Source organism: Strix aluco, chromosome 7, assembly GCF_031877795.1.
Source record: "Strix aluco isolate bStrAlu1 chromosome 7, bStrAlu1.hap1, whole genome shotgun sequence".
Classification (NCBI taxonomy): domain Eukaryota; kingdom Metazoa; phylum Chordata; class Aves; order Strigiformes; family Strigidae; genus Strix; species Strix aluco.
Genome location: NC_133937.1, coordinates 38,202,993 through 38,219,541, shown reverse-complemented (window position 1 = coordinate 38,219,541; position 16,549 = coordinate 38,202,993). Strand labels below are relative to the sequence as shown.

General features: G+C 40.1%; 1 protein-coding gene across 4 annotated transcripts in view; it reads right to left on the bottom strand.

Annotated features, from left to right (window-relative positions):
• Nucleotides 1-2,317: 2,317 nt before the first annotated feature.
• EDRF1 (erythroid differentiation regulatory factor 1) overlaps nt 2,318-16,549 on the bottom strand; it is a 28,354-nt gene continuing 14,122 nt past the window's right edge. For 2 of the 4 annotated variants that reach the window (XM_074831510.1, XM_074831514.1), the window contains 12 exons: nt 15,580-15,651; nt 15,317-15,467; nt 12,872-13,060; nt 11,630-11,830; nt 11,020-11,242; nt 9,681-9,900; nt 9,081-9,239; nt 8,646-8,795; nt 7,835-7,988; nt 7,450-7,565; nt 6,539-6,702; nt 2,318-3,162 (listed from right to left, as the gene is read on the bottom strand). In XM_074831510.1, the coding sequence (XP_074687611.1) occupies nt 2,991-3,162; nt 6,539-6,702; nt 7,450-7,565; nt 7,835-7,988; nt 8,646-8,795; nt 9,081-9,239; nt 9,681-9,900; nt 11,020-11,242; nt 11,630-11,830; nt 12,872-13,060; nt 15,317-15,467; nt 15,580-15,651 (1,971 nt within the window). In that variant the 3' untranslated portion in view covers nt 2,318-2,990. The other 2 variants (XM_074831511.1, XM_074831512.1) reach the window with 2 other exon arrangements.

Sequence of the window (16,549 nt, the reverse complement as noted above, 5' to 3'; positions counted from 1 at the left end):
AGAGGGAGTGGCCTCAAGCTGTGCCAGGGCAGGGTCAGACTGGCTCTTAGGAAGTATTTCTTTGCAGAAGGGGTTGTTGGGCGTTGGAATGGGCTGCCCAGGGCAGGGGGGGAGTCCCCATCCCTGGAGGGGTTGAAGAGTCGGGCTGACCCAGCGCTGAGGGATCTGGTGGAGTTGGGAACGGTCAGTGTGAGGTTCATGGTTGGACTGGAGGAGCTTCAAGGTCTTTTCCAACCTGGATGATTCTGTGAAACCAAAGGGAACATGGAGGACTGGAACTGCCAGGGGAGAGGCAGAGTGGGCAGGTGCTGGAGGCCACACAACCACTGGCTGTGACTCAGCCTACACGACATTGGGATCGGAAATTCAGACCTACTCCCTGTTTGTCAGTGAAAAACAGCAGCTCTAGAGCTTGGTTCGCAGCAACTGTTTCAGTAAAAAGAGAAAAGGGGGTAGAATTGCCACAGTTGAATGGCTTTTTAGCCCTTTCCAGCCTGATCAGCTGACATAGAGGCCTGGCTGGTCTTTAGCCAAGGAACCCTTCCACACCTCAAACCACTATTAGCACCCAGTTCTCAGGAATTAATCTTTTTAGAGATCCACACAATATTCTGTAGCATATTGTATTTTACTCACTACCACCCTCCAGAGCCCCACATGAGCCTGTGCCCTGCACACACATGCTGCTCTGAGGGGGAGACCATGCTCCCAGCTGCCCCGGTCATTAAGAAACCAGAGATGTTCAAGCACAGAGGCTGAGTCTTACCCAACCACTACAGCATTTATAAACCAGAGAGGGCTTAAGACTTTTATTAGTAACTAATCTGGCAGGTTACAGGCCTGATCTATTGTGTGTGACTTGGTGAAGTACTGTCAAATATCACTTCCATGTGGTTACAGGGAAACAAGAAGAGGTTACACAACTCCCCCCAGATCACAGGAAGAGACTGTTGCTGGTTCTCAGGGCTTAGGCTGAGGCTCTTCTCCTGAGCTGGCTGACAGTGCTGTGCCAAACACTAAGAACCTGCAGCACATACAGGTATCTCTGCTGGCAGCTGCTCCTAAATCAGTAGGACAGGGGAAGATGTAAAGGCTCTTTTCTTCCAACTACTCTTTACAGCACTTATTTTAGGGATTTTTTTTTTTTTTTCCTGAAATGGCAGAACTTCCCCAGTGCTGCCTACTGCCCCTCCACCCCGTTCCCTTCCCTCCCTAAACGGTGCCTGCTCCCTCAGATTCTCAGGAGAAAGCACTGCCTTTCAGCACAGAGCTCTGCAGTGCAATGCCAGTAAAATGCATTCAGGCAGGCAAAATCTCTTCTGAAAAAGCCCATTTTGGCACCTGTTTCAGTCCCAGGAGGACAGCAGATCAGGAGACCCTTCTCTAACCAGAGGAATCTCTCTCTGTTCTCCATACCTGAGACACTGTTACTGATCTCAGCCCTTGCTTAATCACCCCTCAGCTCTGCTCTGAAGAGATTTTTTTCTTCTACCCCTCACCCTTGGCAGGCTTCCTGATAACAATTTCAAGCAGAGTGCTTTTAGCTATCTTACTTCAGAAACCTGCTGCTCATTTTTCTGCAGCTTGGACCTCACCAAACGCAAGGGTGGGGTAGAACACAGGAAAAGACACAGAAGCCTAAGCCACCCCCCTGCCTTCTGTTTCAAATCCATCATTCAAAATCAGACGCAACAGAGGAGGTACAAACAAAGCCTGTCATCCTTCATCATTTCACAAGGTGGTTTTGCTTCTCTTGGGTGCATCTGTGCTCTAGGTTGCATCAGAAACATCAGGTTTCAGCTGAAGGCAGATCTAAGGATGCACTTTGTAAAACCAGGTCTAAATTGCCAGGATAGAAATTGCTACAAACTGAGGGTTTCTGGGTGAAAACATGCCCCATACAAAAAGGCATCATTCTCTATCAAAACAAGCAGCTTAAGTAGTTAATTCACTGCTTGTCTATTAAATATAGAAAGACTGAAAGAAAAATACATATTTATGCATACACACATGTAAAAACTGTTAATACCTGTAAATAAACAGTATGTTTATAGTGTTATTATACACTAATGAACCACATTTATTTGTAGAAAAATATTAAGATATCAAGTATTATATTTCTGAGAACTTCACCTTTAAATAATACATATTCCCAAAAAGCAGAGTCCTCACATGCTGAGATTAGGACTACACTCATTTGTTAGTCCTGATTTTACAGATTTTTTCCAGCCCCTGCTGCCTTTCAAATAGTTTTAATTCTGTTGAGCAGTTTGCTTCTCTGATGAGGGTCATAACCAATAAAAGCAAGATAGGCCCATTTGTGAGTTTATATTTAATAAATAAACTTTTATTTAAAAATATGCTCTCATTTATTCACAGTTTCAAGTCTGAAAAACATAATACTATTCTTGATCAATTCAAACACAGCTAAAACCATTCACTTTCTGGCATAAATGAAGTCCCAGTGATGGCTAATACTTGCAAGAGTCTTTCATCAAAGCTAGAAAGGCACAGATTTTTGTGCAGGATAGTAACTGTAATCAAAGTAGTGTGTCCACATATTCAACAGAAATTTCCTTGTACAACTTCGGTTCATCGTTACTGGTTAAAGCATTCCAGTGAAGCCTTGCTTACAAGGTAGATTTCATTAAATATCAAACCAGAGCAACTGTGAGATTACATTTTTATGCAAAACATTTATCACTGCAAAGCCCATTACCTGCAAGAGGAAAAATCGTGAATTCCTCCAACAAAAAAAAATTGTTACGTTTCTATCCAGACCCCCAAATTGGCATTTCAAAGAAACACCAGTAACTGAACTATTACAGAGTTCTTGCAGGATATAAAAGGGAAATCCTGTTCCTTCCTGGACGTACAGCCTAACACTGGAGGTGATATTATCACCTTCAATAAATACAAATACATGGGAAAAACTGCCGCTGATCCCATGCAGAGCAAGGCACTGGTTCTGCTGCTGAGCAGCATTTCAGTCACTGAGTTCCTCCGTTACCAGCTTCGTTACTTTGAGTCAGCTGTTCCAGTAAATTTAGGATTACCTCTATTCGTTCCAGCAGAGTCATACTTTTGTTAGCAGTTGCACGCAACAGCAGGGAGTAAACTTGCTTGTTTGTTTTAAGAACAACTTCTTCTTCATTAATGCCGCTAAAAAGAAAACAGATAGTACAAGCTATTGACCACATTTTATTCTGCAAATTATCAAAACAATTATTAAGTAACAACACTGATGCCTATCCATGTAAAACCACATGGCTGGCGTTTGATTTGAGTCTTATTTCCTCAGTTCCAGCTCCTGCTGTTTCACGGCACCGCAGTCAGAGCCTGTTCATACTGCAGGAGAGATAAAATGTTCCAATTTTTATTCAGCTCCAGTCTGGCTGGTTTATGAACTTGTAATCCCACATCACATTCTAAACCCTCCGAATCCAGGTCTCCATGCCACAACTCTGTGCTTTTGTCTAAGTTAGTGTCTAATCCGATGATGCCAAACACAGACAGGCACCTGAGCGCTTGGGAGACACACCCTGTTTGCTCCCCTGCCACGAGCTCTCCCCTCCAAACTGCTATGGACATCATTTCCCTGTTCAAGTCTGAAGCCCACACTCTGCCCTTGTTCCCTCTGATCCACACATCCAAGCTGTTTCCCTACAACAGAGACAGTTCCACACTCAATACAGAATCACAGAATCATCTCGGTTGGAAAAGCCCTTGAAGCTCCTCCAGTCCAACCATGAACCTCACACTGACCGTTCCCAACTCCACCAGATCCCTCAGTGCTGGGTCAACCCGACTCTTCAACCCCTCCAGGGATGGGGACTCCCCCCCTGCCCTGGGCAGCCCATTCCAACGCCCAACAACCCCTTCTGCAAAGAAATACTTCCTAAGAGCCAGTCTGACCCTGCCCTGGCACAGCTTGAGGCCATTCCCTCTTGTCCTGGCACTTGTTCCTTGGGTCAAGAGACTCATCCCCCCTCTCTGCACCCTCCTTTCAGGGAGTTGTAGAGGGCCATGAGGTCTCCCCTCAGCCTCCTCTTCTCCAGACTAAACCCCCACAGTTCCCTCAGCCACTCCCCATCAGACCTGTGCTCCAGACCCTGCACCAGCTTCGCTGCCCTTCTCTGGACACGCTCGAGTAATTAAATATCTCTCCACAAAAGCAATTCTCCTCCTTTGCCGGGCTGCAGTCTAAGCTCCCACCAATTTCCTCCATTTGACAAATACCACAAATCACTTATCACCCATGTGCTGTCTGCTTCAGCACTGTCACCCCTCCTCTGCTACATGTAACGTCCAAGACTAATACATAAATGACACAAACTAGAAAAAAAGAAAAATAAAAATGCTGCCATTGGTATTATAAATAAATTAGGTGTGTATGTGGGCAAGCAGCATCAGTTTAATTGCAAATGCTTCAGGAATTACCAAGAAATGGTGAAGCAAATTAAATTCCTAACACTTGGCAGAAATCAGACAGGTTTATTTATTAAACAGAACAGGTAGTCAATAAAAAGCCACTGAAATGCCAAGTATTTCCAGGATAAGTTACAATTCCCAGAACGAAGCATTACTTTCAATTACTTCTTTCCTCCAATTTACATAGCCAAGTTCAGTTATGCTGAACTGCATTTAACTTTTAGAAGGTAAAACTCTGGTTTCATGCAGTTTTATGGCTAGCCTGGAAGTTTCACTATCAAACATTAATATTACCATGTTCTCCTGTTCTCTGCCAAAATGCATCTGAGACACTGAAATAGCATTTGTGAGCTCCAATTTCCTCTCTTTTCAGCCTATCATTAAAACAGAAGGCAAACATTATCATCTTCTACAAAGCAGAACTGAGGAAATGTACACAAGACGTACACAAGGTACTAGAAAGGTTAAAAAAATTAGTTTTAAGCTTAGCCTCAATCTACCCTTGTTTAAAAAAAGGTTTAACACATTACAGCAACACTCCTATTTCACAGTATTCATATTAAAACTGTAACAGGTTCCCTGTATGGAATCTTCCCTACAAAGCCCCACTCGAGAGAGACAATGATGGGAAAGTAAACAGGAGGAAAAACACCCACAAAACACCCACAAGTTTTTGGTTTTACAATTACCCATATTATAACAGAGCTAAAAAAAATTTACTCCATTCCTTGGGACATCCACTTGGTTACAAACAAATTATACTTTAATCCTCTGCGTTTCACATATTCAGATTGCCACCTTGTGGAAGCTCTTTTTTAAAAAGTGAAAGCACCTAATACTGTGCCTAAACCACTGCTAAGAGAGCACACGGGCTTTCTTCTTGTCTCGTGTTTTCCTGTTTACCTGTCTCCTACTCTCAGCAGACAGGAAATCATTTCAGTTTACTTTTAGCAGAACAGCACTTGCATCAGCAGTGCTTCAATCTAAAAAACCATTAACACCACTTCCAATGATAACAGAATGCTCTAGAACTATATACTAGAACTAAAGCCATGGTTTTGTAAATTATATAACAATAGAAACAGCAACAGTATGCTGCTGTAGCTTCTGCAAACACACTTGCTGCTGAGGGAATAAAAGGTATTTTCTGGATCCCAAAAGCAACACCTCACACATTCAAATCAAACCAACAGACCAACATTGGTGTAAGGAATTACACTGCCACACCTAATCCCAACAGCACTTCGAGGTCAACACAAAAAAGGAGAAGCCAGGGTGGTTCTGAATCCCAGCAGCAAGACAAGATTATGTTTTCACTGCACTCCATTAGGCATTAGAAAATTCTTTAATGCCAGTATCTTCCCCATATACATCCCTCTCTGTTTACAGCATTACTGATGTGCCTACATTTATCCTGAAGTATTTTTCTTACTAAACTATGCTGTCGCCAATATATTTTATCAAGATATATCAAAAGCCCAGCAGTACACAGTAGTTTCTCCCCCACTTTCAAGTGCTCTGTCACAGATGAAGACTGATGTTGGTGAAGATAAAGGACACCACATACATGTACCTCATTCCCCGAACAGTCTGATTTAAAAAAAAATTATGCCAGCAAACTTATGGCAGTACAAGTTAACCTGCTTTGTGTGTGAATTTATAGCTATGAAGCACACAGGATTTATATCCTCTAAAGGATAAGTTAGATATCACAGAGCATGATAAAGCATCAGTGATTCATAACTGTACCCGTGCATTTCAGAAATGATTACAAACTACTATTTTCCTATTTAAATACAGCCATTCCAGTCTGACTTTCTCCTCCTCACTCAGTCCTGGACTGCTATCAGGAAAGAGGAGAGGAAAAAGCTGCCTAGACACACTCAGTAAAGATGTTTCTTGGTTATTTCCTCAATTAAGCACAAAACCCACAGAACACGTGCAAAATTTCGATGGCCAAGGCGTCTCTCAGCTCCTTCTCCATACAGAAGAGTCAACTCCATAAAAGAACAGAAATCACACTTTCTTGCATGCTTAGGAGTACATAGTTTGTATGGATTTATGGATGAGCATCACATCTACACACACAGATCCAGGTTCAACTTACCCAATTTTTTTTTTGGTTGACGTTAACAATTTAATGGATTGGAGGAGAAGGAATGACATTCTGGACTCAAAAATACTAAGCAGTTTCAATACTTCTTCTTTGTTAAGGCCAGCAGAGGAATCGTTAGGTGACGTATTCTCAGCACTACTTTTATCCTTGCTTATCTACAAGATGAGAAAAAACAAAAGCCACTTCACTCAACTCCACCATTTCAACACGCTTCAGTTAAGTCAGACAAGCACTTGCAGGCTAGCTTAACTCTTTACAGGAGGGTACCAGCACCCCAAGTGCTACAACACCCTGTTTATGAGGCTTCAGCAGTGAGCTCAGACCCACACCATACACAAGTTACACCAGCTATATATACTGGAGTATTTAGTTATAAAAACATCAGGAAGATAGGGACTTGACCACTCAATCTATTGCTCAAATTGCCAGCAAGGGATGAACACGTGTCAGCACATATTGCAAGTTATTATTTATTTAGGCATCAAGAACCTACTAACACTAGCTACTGAAAAACTTCCACATCTTAATATTTAAATATTAAATACACTACATAGAGAGAACTCCCATTTATAGTGTACATATATTCTTAAGTTCTTTAAGAAAAATTTTAAGGGATAATATGAATTGCAGAGCCCCATTCACTCAGACAGTCGGTCAGTATACATCCACACACAAACACGTGTTAATCCGTCTCTGGGTCAAAGGTTTGTTCTATAGTAATTATTTTTTTTATCCACTTCCACTAAAGCCTAGAAGTGAACTGCAATAGGTTCAAACCCTGTCCACACTATTTAAGCAACTAGTTCTATTGAAGAGTATATAATAATTGCAAAATGACCCATTTTATGTGAACGCTAGAGATACAAAGGAGCAGATTATCAGACCACTTGACTTCCATTTACCCGTTCACTTTCTGCCACAAGCTCCTTTCTGATGAGCTGGAACGCACTCTTGGTCTTCACCATTATATCTAGGGCCCCAAACAAAGTCTTTAATTTCCCAGCACTGCTGTTCTGACCTAAAAAAAGTAAAAGCGAAGGACACAAATAGCTGGTTATGGATTGCAGTTTTATTTCCATCCAAACGTTTTAAGAGTTCTCATGAGAGAAGTGTGTACTGTCCCAGACAACTGAAAACCAGCAAGATAAAAATATGTCTCTCTCGAAGAAAAATTCAATTCTGAGAAGCAGACTACTCCTCCTCTTATATACAAAGTTATCTAAAAATTTAATTAAATAGGTAATGGTAGTTTGGAAAGCTGTTGTAATAAGACAGAGCTAGACTTACTTGCCATCTGAAATTCTGCAAATGCCACTCTCTCCAGCTGCACACGAAGGAACTCGCAGGGTGCATCCTTCAAGAGCTGGAAAAGTCGTACTGCTTTACTATAATGAAGATCAGCGAGTACACGGTGTTGCTTCCTCAAATGCTCGTCACCAACCTGCACTCAAGGTAGGGCACACAGTAAATTCCAGGCAGTTTGAGTGTTTATGAGGTGACCATTGGAAAAAAAACTGCGTGTGTTGGTACACAAGGTACCAACAATCATTCCCCAGCTCATTTCATAACGGTTCATCTAAACATCTGCACGTTTCTAGAATACATCACCAGCCTGCCATCTTTGAAGCTACTGTCACTTCATAGCTAATACAAACAACTTCACACCAACCAGAACTAAGTTAACCATAAAGAAGAATAATTAGAAAAAAATAAATCAGAAAGCGACATGCAAGTCTACACTAAGGCTTTAATAAATCATATACTAACGTTCTAGCAGAAGGCTGTCTGCTTAAGCATCAGAAGAGTGGCTTGGACACAAAATCAAACCAAAGAAAACATTTATTAGCAATGGTTTCTGTCATGAGATCATGGACCTACTTGGCATAGGCAGAACTATAAAGCCAGAAAGGACAGACTACTCTTAAAAGTAACATTGTCTTTCACGGTGATTTGCAAGTAAACCACCTCACATATCTTTGATATTTATTCTACCTGTAGTTGGAATATATTTATTTAAATTATTTAACCAATCTCCACACCCACTAGACGTGTTAAGTGTGGAAGCTATACAGAAAAACACAACAGTTTGTACTAATACCTGGTTTCTCAGGCAACTGTGGTACATGGAAGCAAGCCTGTGGTGGATGGTTGCAGCCCGATACTGGCAGAGAGGCTGTCGTGCAGACACTGTATCAACATCACAGTATTTCAAGGACTTCATCATAGCTTCACTCACTTCCTTCTCTATCTACAAAATAAAACAAAAAGATGTAGCGTGATTACTTTAAAACTAGAACACCACTATGTGCACATGTAAGGGTTAAAACTATTTGCAGCACTATCTTTTCATTAAGCAAAACCTTAAAAATGCAAGTGACTAAACATTTTATGGTTTGCAAGAACTACTTCAGTGAAGTTTTTCAATCTCATGAAGGTTTAGGAGTTATTCCAATATTAATTTTCCTCACTGTTTAGTTTTTCAGGAAGGCAATAGCTTATTTTACCAGATGGTGTCACAAATGCTCTTCGTTACCTGTTCCTGAGCCTTTCGAGATAGTGGAGCATAATCCTGCTGTAGCGTTGCCATAGTGAAATACGTAGTAGACAGCTCCCAGTTCACAGAATCCCAAACAGCTGGATGCACATCTCTCTTCCCTAGTGATCTTAATGCCTTCAGATAGTAGTCAATAGCCTACAGGTTATAAAACAATACACATACATGGTTACTGCTTAAGTTTATAGCAACTGGAAATTAATTTCCCTTTACTTATTCTCAAGGAAGCATTCCAAAATAATCTGAGTGTTCTTCAGTATTTCCCTCACACCTGTTTTGGTCATAACTTTAATTCTAACCATGCACTTTGACCTCCCTTGTGTGTGTGATACTGCAGTCTGTTAAAGATCTTCAGATCAAGATCTGAACATCACAGCACTTTATGTATCAGAGCAAAGGAATCAAACCTCAACAACAATACTGAAGCCTAAACAGCAAGGATTAGGATAACATGAAAGCAGGAGAGGTATCCCAAGTTATTACATCAAGACTTACAGTTATTTACAAAGATACTTACAAATATTCTACAGTAAAAGACATATTAGGGTATGGGCCATTCCAAAAATAGTATGATGTTACCTTATTATAATAAAGGGCCTCTTCTGGGGAAAACTCTCTTTTGAAGTCACCTTCAGTAGCACAGTGTGCTTGAGCACAAATTCGCATCAGTCTGCCCGTGTTGCACAGCAGAAGAGCAGCGTTGGTTGCATCGTCAATTGACTCAAAATTCTGAATCCCTTCTTCAAAGCAAGAGAAGCTTTTCTTCCAGAGTTGCTGCTCTGTCGTCGATACATTTTTACTCACTAGGGTTAAGACACAAGGCTTACCATCTTATTCAAATTCTTAAAAGATACTGAAAAAACATTTCCATTATGTTGTTTAGAATTTACAGGTGGTAAATGATTCTGAAGACCCAATTAATGGAAAATACTCTTAGGAAAAGCTCACACATGTGATCATTGTAATACCTGAAGTGCACTACTACACATACTATACTTTCAAAAAGATAGAGATTTTTTTTTTGTCCACAGTAATATTCTCGGTATTGCAGCTACTTCTATAAACTCACAGTATGAAACAAGTAAAAAGGGACGTTTTAGTGAAATTCAGTATTTGAGCTTTGACTTCAGCTACGTAGTAGTTCTGCAAAAATACGGAGATTGTGAAAAATTACAAAATTAAAAGTCCAGCCCAAAATCCGTCAAATATTAATTGGACAAAGGTCACAGAAAACAGCTGGTATTTGGGAGACTGGAGCTGTTTATAATGAACCACCAGCATCTAATTTGTTCTAGTTTATACAACTCTTACTTGTAGACAAGAAATTACTGGTTTTGCTTTAAAAAAAAAAACAAAACACCCAAACACCTTACCCTATGAGGAAGTTTAGGAAAACTCAATTTCCCCAAAACAAATACAAACAAAAAACCCAAGAAAACCCTCAAAACAACAAAACCCCCAAAAAGCAAAAGCAAAGCCTCCAAGGATTTACTTACCAAAAAATTCATAGACTGACTTCACTGACACTATTCTTATGTTTAAACTAAGCTTATGCTTGGTCACACTGGGCTAAACCAAACACATCAAGAATGGAACACACCCTCCCTTCTGTAACAGGGTTAACTTTGTCATGTTTTTTGAGGGCATTCTACACACTTTTAAAGAATTTCTCAAAAGCTATAGATTCCATTATCCAGTTGAGGCTCAATTAAGTACAGTGGACAAGCCACAGTAATCTACTGTGGACAAATATTTACAATGGACATTAAAGTTACGTAACATCGATTACAAAAAAGTATTTACTGCAAAGTTCTTTAAATGTCTTTATAATCAGAAATACTCAAGATTTCTCACGCTATTAGTGAGGACGATCACTGTTGTAGATCTGTGAGATAGCAAGAAGTGGAAAAAAGAATACTTGCCCACTCTCTCAGTCTGCACTGCAGCGGCCTGGTTCATGTAAAACACTCCAATCTCGTTCCTGATATTACCCATCCTCTTTAGCACCTGTATATGCTGCTCTGGATTTTGGTTTTTTAAATTACTGAAAAGTAAAATTTCATAAGCTGCTTCGTAACATTTACAGCTGACGGAAAGTTGGCATTCCAAGTCTGTAGACAAGTCCGTAGCCCAGGCAAACACTAAAAGACAAAATGCAAAACCTGCACGTCAAACAGTGTTTCCAAACAAATGTAAATCTGCGATAGTCTAGAGGAAAATGCCCAGAGAGATGACCAAAACCCATGTCAGAACAATCCCACAACTTCTGCAGATATGTAAAATTTACCCATTACTTAAACAATTACTGTCTGTAGTTATTTTACTGTTTCAGGCATGTCATACAATATCTTGACAACCTCTTTATGTATGACAGGCATGATAAGCTTTCTCTGAAGAAAACAGAACTGAAGCGTAATAAACCCTCCTCCAGAACTGTTACTAGTGCACGGTTTTGAGGAAGCAAAATGAATTTACTTATGTTTGTCATATAACTGAATTATGGCAGTTATCTTGTATCGGTATCATACCTTGGCACCTGGATTCTCTATGAAGACTGTGTAATATTTCCTGATCTTCTTTTGTCTGGTAATTATATTCTTCCAGATATGCTGCTCTGTTGTTTGCATTCTGAGCAAGCATTAATTGGATATCTCCACAAAGTGTTAAACACTGACAAAGAAATACTAATACTTCAGGAAGCATGCTGGCGCAGAGACAACAGTAGGTATCTATTAGAAAAAAAATCCCATGGATGAGGGAAGAGGAAAGAAAAGAATTAAACGTCAAAAGGTTTGACACAGACTGACAGTGTAATTGGTTTTTACCTTACCTGTTACACATATTCTCTATATGCAGACAACACATGTTCTTCTAAGAACTAACCTATTTTAAAGTCAAGAGTTGCTCTACACAGCTGACAGTTTCAAAAGAGCAACTATGTTTACCAGATTCATCTTGGACATTACAAATGCTAATCTCAGGTTTGACTAAAGGAAAACTGACTTGCTACAGATTAACTCAAATGAGACATAGCTTGAAAAATTAATTTCCAAAAGGTACAGTTTAAACTCGATTCTCAAGTCTTTGAAAGACTGAAAGCTGAAGAATGAAAGCTCCAAGTTATTGATAAGCATATTAATGCTTTGTGTTAAGATCAAGTGTTGTTGCTTTATAAGCCTCCTCCTGCCCCAAGACCTACAAATATGGAAGCAAAACAGCAGCACTACAGTACTAAGCTAATGGCATTTTCCAATTAATTTTCGTTATGGTAGTAACGTTCTAAACAGCCTGATTTTACTTCCTTCGTTTTCCTTGGTAATACTTGAACACGTACTTAATTTTAGAAGAGCATCCAATTCAGCTGATGAACAAGTTTTGTATTTCTGAGAGTCAGGAATATATTTAAATGAAATGGGAACCACCAGGCATTTCCAGGGAAAAAAACATCTGCTTGGAGTGACAGCACTTAGACCACAGAATTCTATCTTGGTCTTGGCACCAGGACTGACTCTCCCAACTTCAAGTGCTCTGAAGCTCCAAATCTATGCTCTAAGTTTCCCAATCTGTCAAAATGGGAGCACCTTTCCACCAGAGTTATTGTTACTACAGTCTTCCCTCCTGAGTAATGAGCTAGATGCTCAGTTTAACTGAACACACAGTTGTCAGACTTGTCACTGCATGCCACTAGGATAAATCATGCACAAGTATTTGATATCGTGAAAGGTATATACAGGCGATGGCACAGATGACAAATACATTTAGCAACTTACCATGGCACTGTAAAGCCAGCTTGATGTATCGTAATGCTCTCCCATATTTCTGCAGAATCATAGCAGCATCAGATAGCACATAATAAGCCTTTGACGATTTCAGAATGAGCTGGAGTTTCATTTTATATTGCCACGATCCAGGAATCATTCCTGACTGACTGGAATGCTTACCCTTCTGAAATGAGCCCACTGTAACACGAACAGAACCTCATCAGTAAATCTCATCTCCGTAACATAAGCCAGAGGTTGGACACAACTTCATCAGCATGCAGACAGAATGGAAATTGCCTTCTTACAGCTCTGCACAAGCAGAGTTATGCCAACTTGTCTGCCACTACATTTTTCATCTGAAAAATGGACCCAATACTTGGAACTTTTCCACGTACTCCACCTGATAGTGGAATGCTCGAATACAGTGAGCACAGTGACACCGCAGCTAACCGCTCAGACTTGAAACAGCTTTGGAAATAGAGGTGCAGTGGCCAAGGCTATTCCATTAGGTAGCAGTAGAAAAGAACAGGAAAGCCACAGGCATAAGTTGTCACGTTCTCCACCAAATCCTTAGGAGAGACATTCTGTTTCTGTATGAATAGACTCAAAGTGAGAAAGCCTCCATTTGTGGGTTTAGCCTCCAGCACAGAAGGAAGTGGATAACCTGGTCCTTCCCACAAGGAAAAACCAACATCTTTCTCACACTCCTATCAAGACCTCCTCAGAATAAGATTATGAAGGTTCCTCCTTCAATGCCACAGTGGTTACAGAACCAAAAAGAACAGGCCACTGACTTGAGGCATACCAAAGGACAGAACTTTGTCCTGACAATATTTGCACACAGAAGTGAGTTTCTTGCTTACAGATGGACCTACAAGGCCTGACTTGCAGCCCACTATCTTCAAGAAGTTCTAGAAGAACTACAGGCTTATGTTAGGACAAAGAAATCTAATACAGTAACACCTCATGCAGTTAAGGACACAGAATTAACATACACTATTCAGAAGTAGTTATCTTCAAGAATTAAGAGCACTTACCCTTTCTATATGTATGTAAATATACACACATAGCAGAGAAACTACATAACTTGCATCACAAAAACAAACCAACCCACATACTGGAGAAGCAAAAGTTTCTCCCTCGCGTTTGGTTGAACTCAATCCTTACGACCTGAACAAGCAGCACCATTGCTACTTCAAGGCACTCAAGCACAGCTCCAGAAATCAACTGAGATTTTATTTTTCTGATCTGCGCAGTATTTATCTCCCACATTCCCCAGGAAACACTTGTTTCTAAACAGAGAAAGTTAACATGCAGACATTCGCTTTGCCAGCTGGCAAGCAGCTGCAATGTGTCATCAGTTCCAAACTGTGAAGGCAGAAGACAAGAGCCTGGCTGCAGGAGAGACAAAATAAGCACACTGTTCCTGCTGAGCTGACCTAGGTAAAATTTCTCAGTAGATCTTGGTAAAAATTAGCCTCACAGGCCAGATTAACAGGACTCTGCAGAATTTATGCAAGCTCAACACAATGGAACTTTCTGATGGAGGTGTTAAATCCTGCAGTCACATACCTGATAAAAACTAAGCAAGCATGTGTCCATCTCTGGGTCACTGACATTCAAGAGACAATCATAAAATTGCAAGAGAAACATGAGAACACTTAAATGAATGACTCAAAACTGAACTTCTTATTCTTTAGAGATTTTCAAAGGGGGAAGGGAAGGGAAGAAAAAGGAAAGAATAAAGAATTGTAAAAGTATGCAAGACAAATTTCTTTCCGGGTTATGTTTATAAGGCTTCTCACCCTGCAGAGAACTCTACTACTTTCAGAAGAGTCTTTCCTATACCCTTTTATGGAACTCCAGAGAAAAATAAAATAGACTATAGCCTATAGCCTGAAACTTCAGAAGTTTCAGTATTTAAGGAAACAAAACATTCTTTATTTAATGCTTCCTTCCACAATTGTAGAGGTGCAAGAATGAAAACAACATCCTAGTTAACATTTTATATGTAATTCAGCAGCAAGAATAATGTTGGAGAAAAACCTGCCAGAGGTAAAAAATTCTTCCACAAAACTTCCAAGTCACAAAAAGAAAAAAAAAAAGAGAACAAAGACTGTTTTAAAAACAAGCCACACAACTTACGGTGCTCCACATATCAAACCCCAAAATACTAGGCCCTTATGGAAGTCATCTGCAAGCCACATCAAAACAGGGTGCAGTAAAATTATGTGTTCACTAATAAAAGATGCTTTGATATGCAAAATATGCCAAATGGGCTATTCTTTTCATATTTAAAAAGGAACAGACTGTTCTCCAATTCTCAGTATACTACTTTTGCTTATACAATAGTGTAATTAGTGACTTCAGTACACCATTTTGACAATCAAAATAAAGTAGCAGTGGTTTGTGTTGGCACTGAAAAGGCCTTATTTGCACAACAATACAACTTACTTTTGTCTAAAAACAATGCTATCTGTTTTTCCAGACACTCAGGACCACCACTGGTGGATTCATCTTCATATTTCAATGGGATTGGAGTGCTGGGGTCAGCTGCAGGAAGGTCACCCTCTTTTTTAACACTGCTGTCAACAGACTTCAAGCCCTGCAAGAAGAAGAAATCATTTAATTCACCTTGAAAGCAATATTTAGCAAATACAGGATACATCAATCAGGCACTAGGTAAAACATCCTTAGAAAGTTGATGGTAAACTTACCTCCAGGACATAGTTGAGCACTAGCCTGCAGCGCTCCTCAGTGCCATGGCAGACAGGAAAGGCACAACTTGGCTTCAGTGAGGGGGCAGCAGGGAAGGAATAAGAAGAGAATAAACGTTAAACATATGAAATGTCAAAATTACTGGCTAGAAAACACGAATGAGAGATAGCACTAAGAAAACCTGTTGATGGAACATCTGAATGCTACACTATAAAGTGTCACAGTATTTCCTTCCCTTATCTCAGTGAGCAATTCATATACCCAGTCATCTATACTTGGTCTCTCCTGGTAATCCCAAAGACAACGCAAAGAGGAGGAGAGATGAGATGACTCTATTCCATAACAGTAATTAGAAAAGCATCCACAGATGGTCCCCAGTGCAGACTTGGGAAGAGGAGATTTAATACTATACAGAAATTATTTCCTCAGCCTATACATCAAAGCTGCACTTTCATCACCTTTGAACACCTCAATGCCTTGGTTTTTGCAGTTTTGTTTGTTTTGGGGTTTTTTGAGCAGGCGGGGCTATATTAGTTTTATTCTGGGGTAGAGTAGAAGGAGAAGAAAGGGGAAACAGAGTGCTTCTGCACCCGTACAAGTTGTTCCATTTTCAGCTGATGGACCTTGATGTGTTAGAAATTAAGACAGCAATAAGAGTTACAAATTTTGTTAGAAAAATCTTGTTCTTTGCTACTCAGCACAGACATTAGAAAAAAAGTCTAGGTTTTGATCAATGAGAGTCATTTCACAATCACATCCCTATACAGACAAGACAAGCAAAACATCAGAAAAGTAGAATGCTATGAACAGTTTCTTCACTGATCTTCCCAGTTTCTCATATTCCTCTATTTTGTTTCAATAATAATGCACAGAAAGTGCTGTGAAGGTAGCAGTATTACACTTCTGCTGATTTGTTTATGAAGCACATCTATGTCAACGAAGTTTCAGGAATACTATAGTTATGTCCAG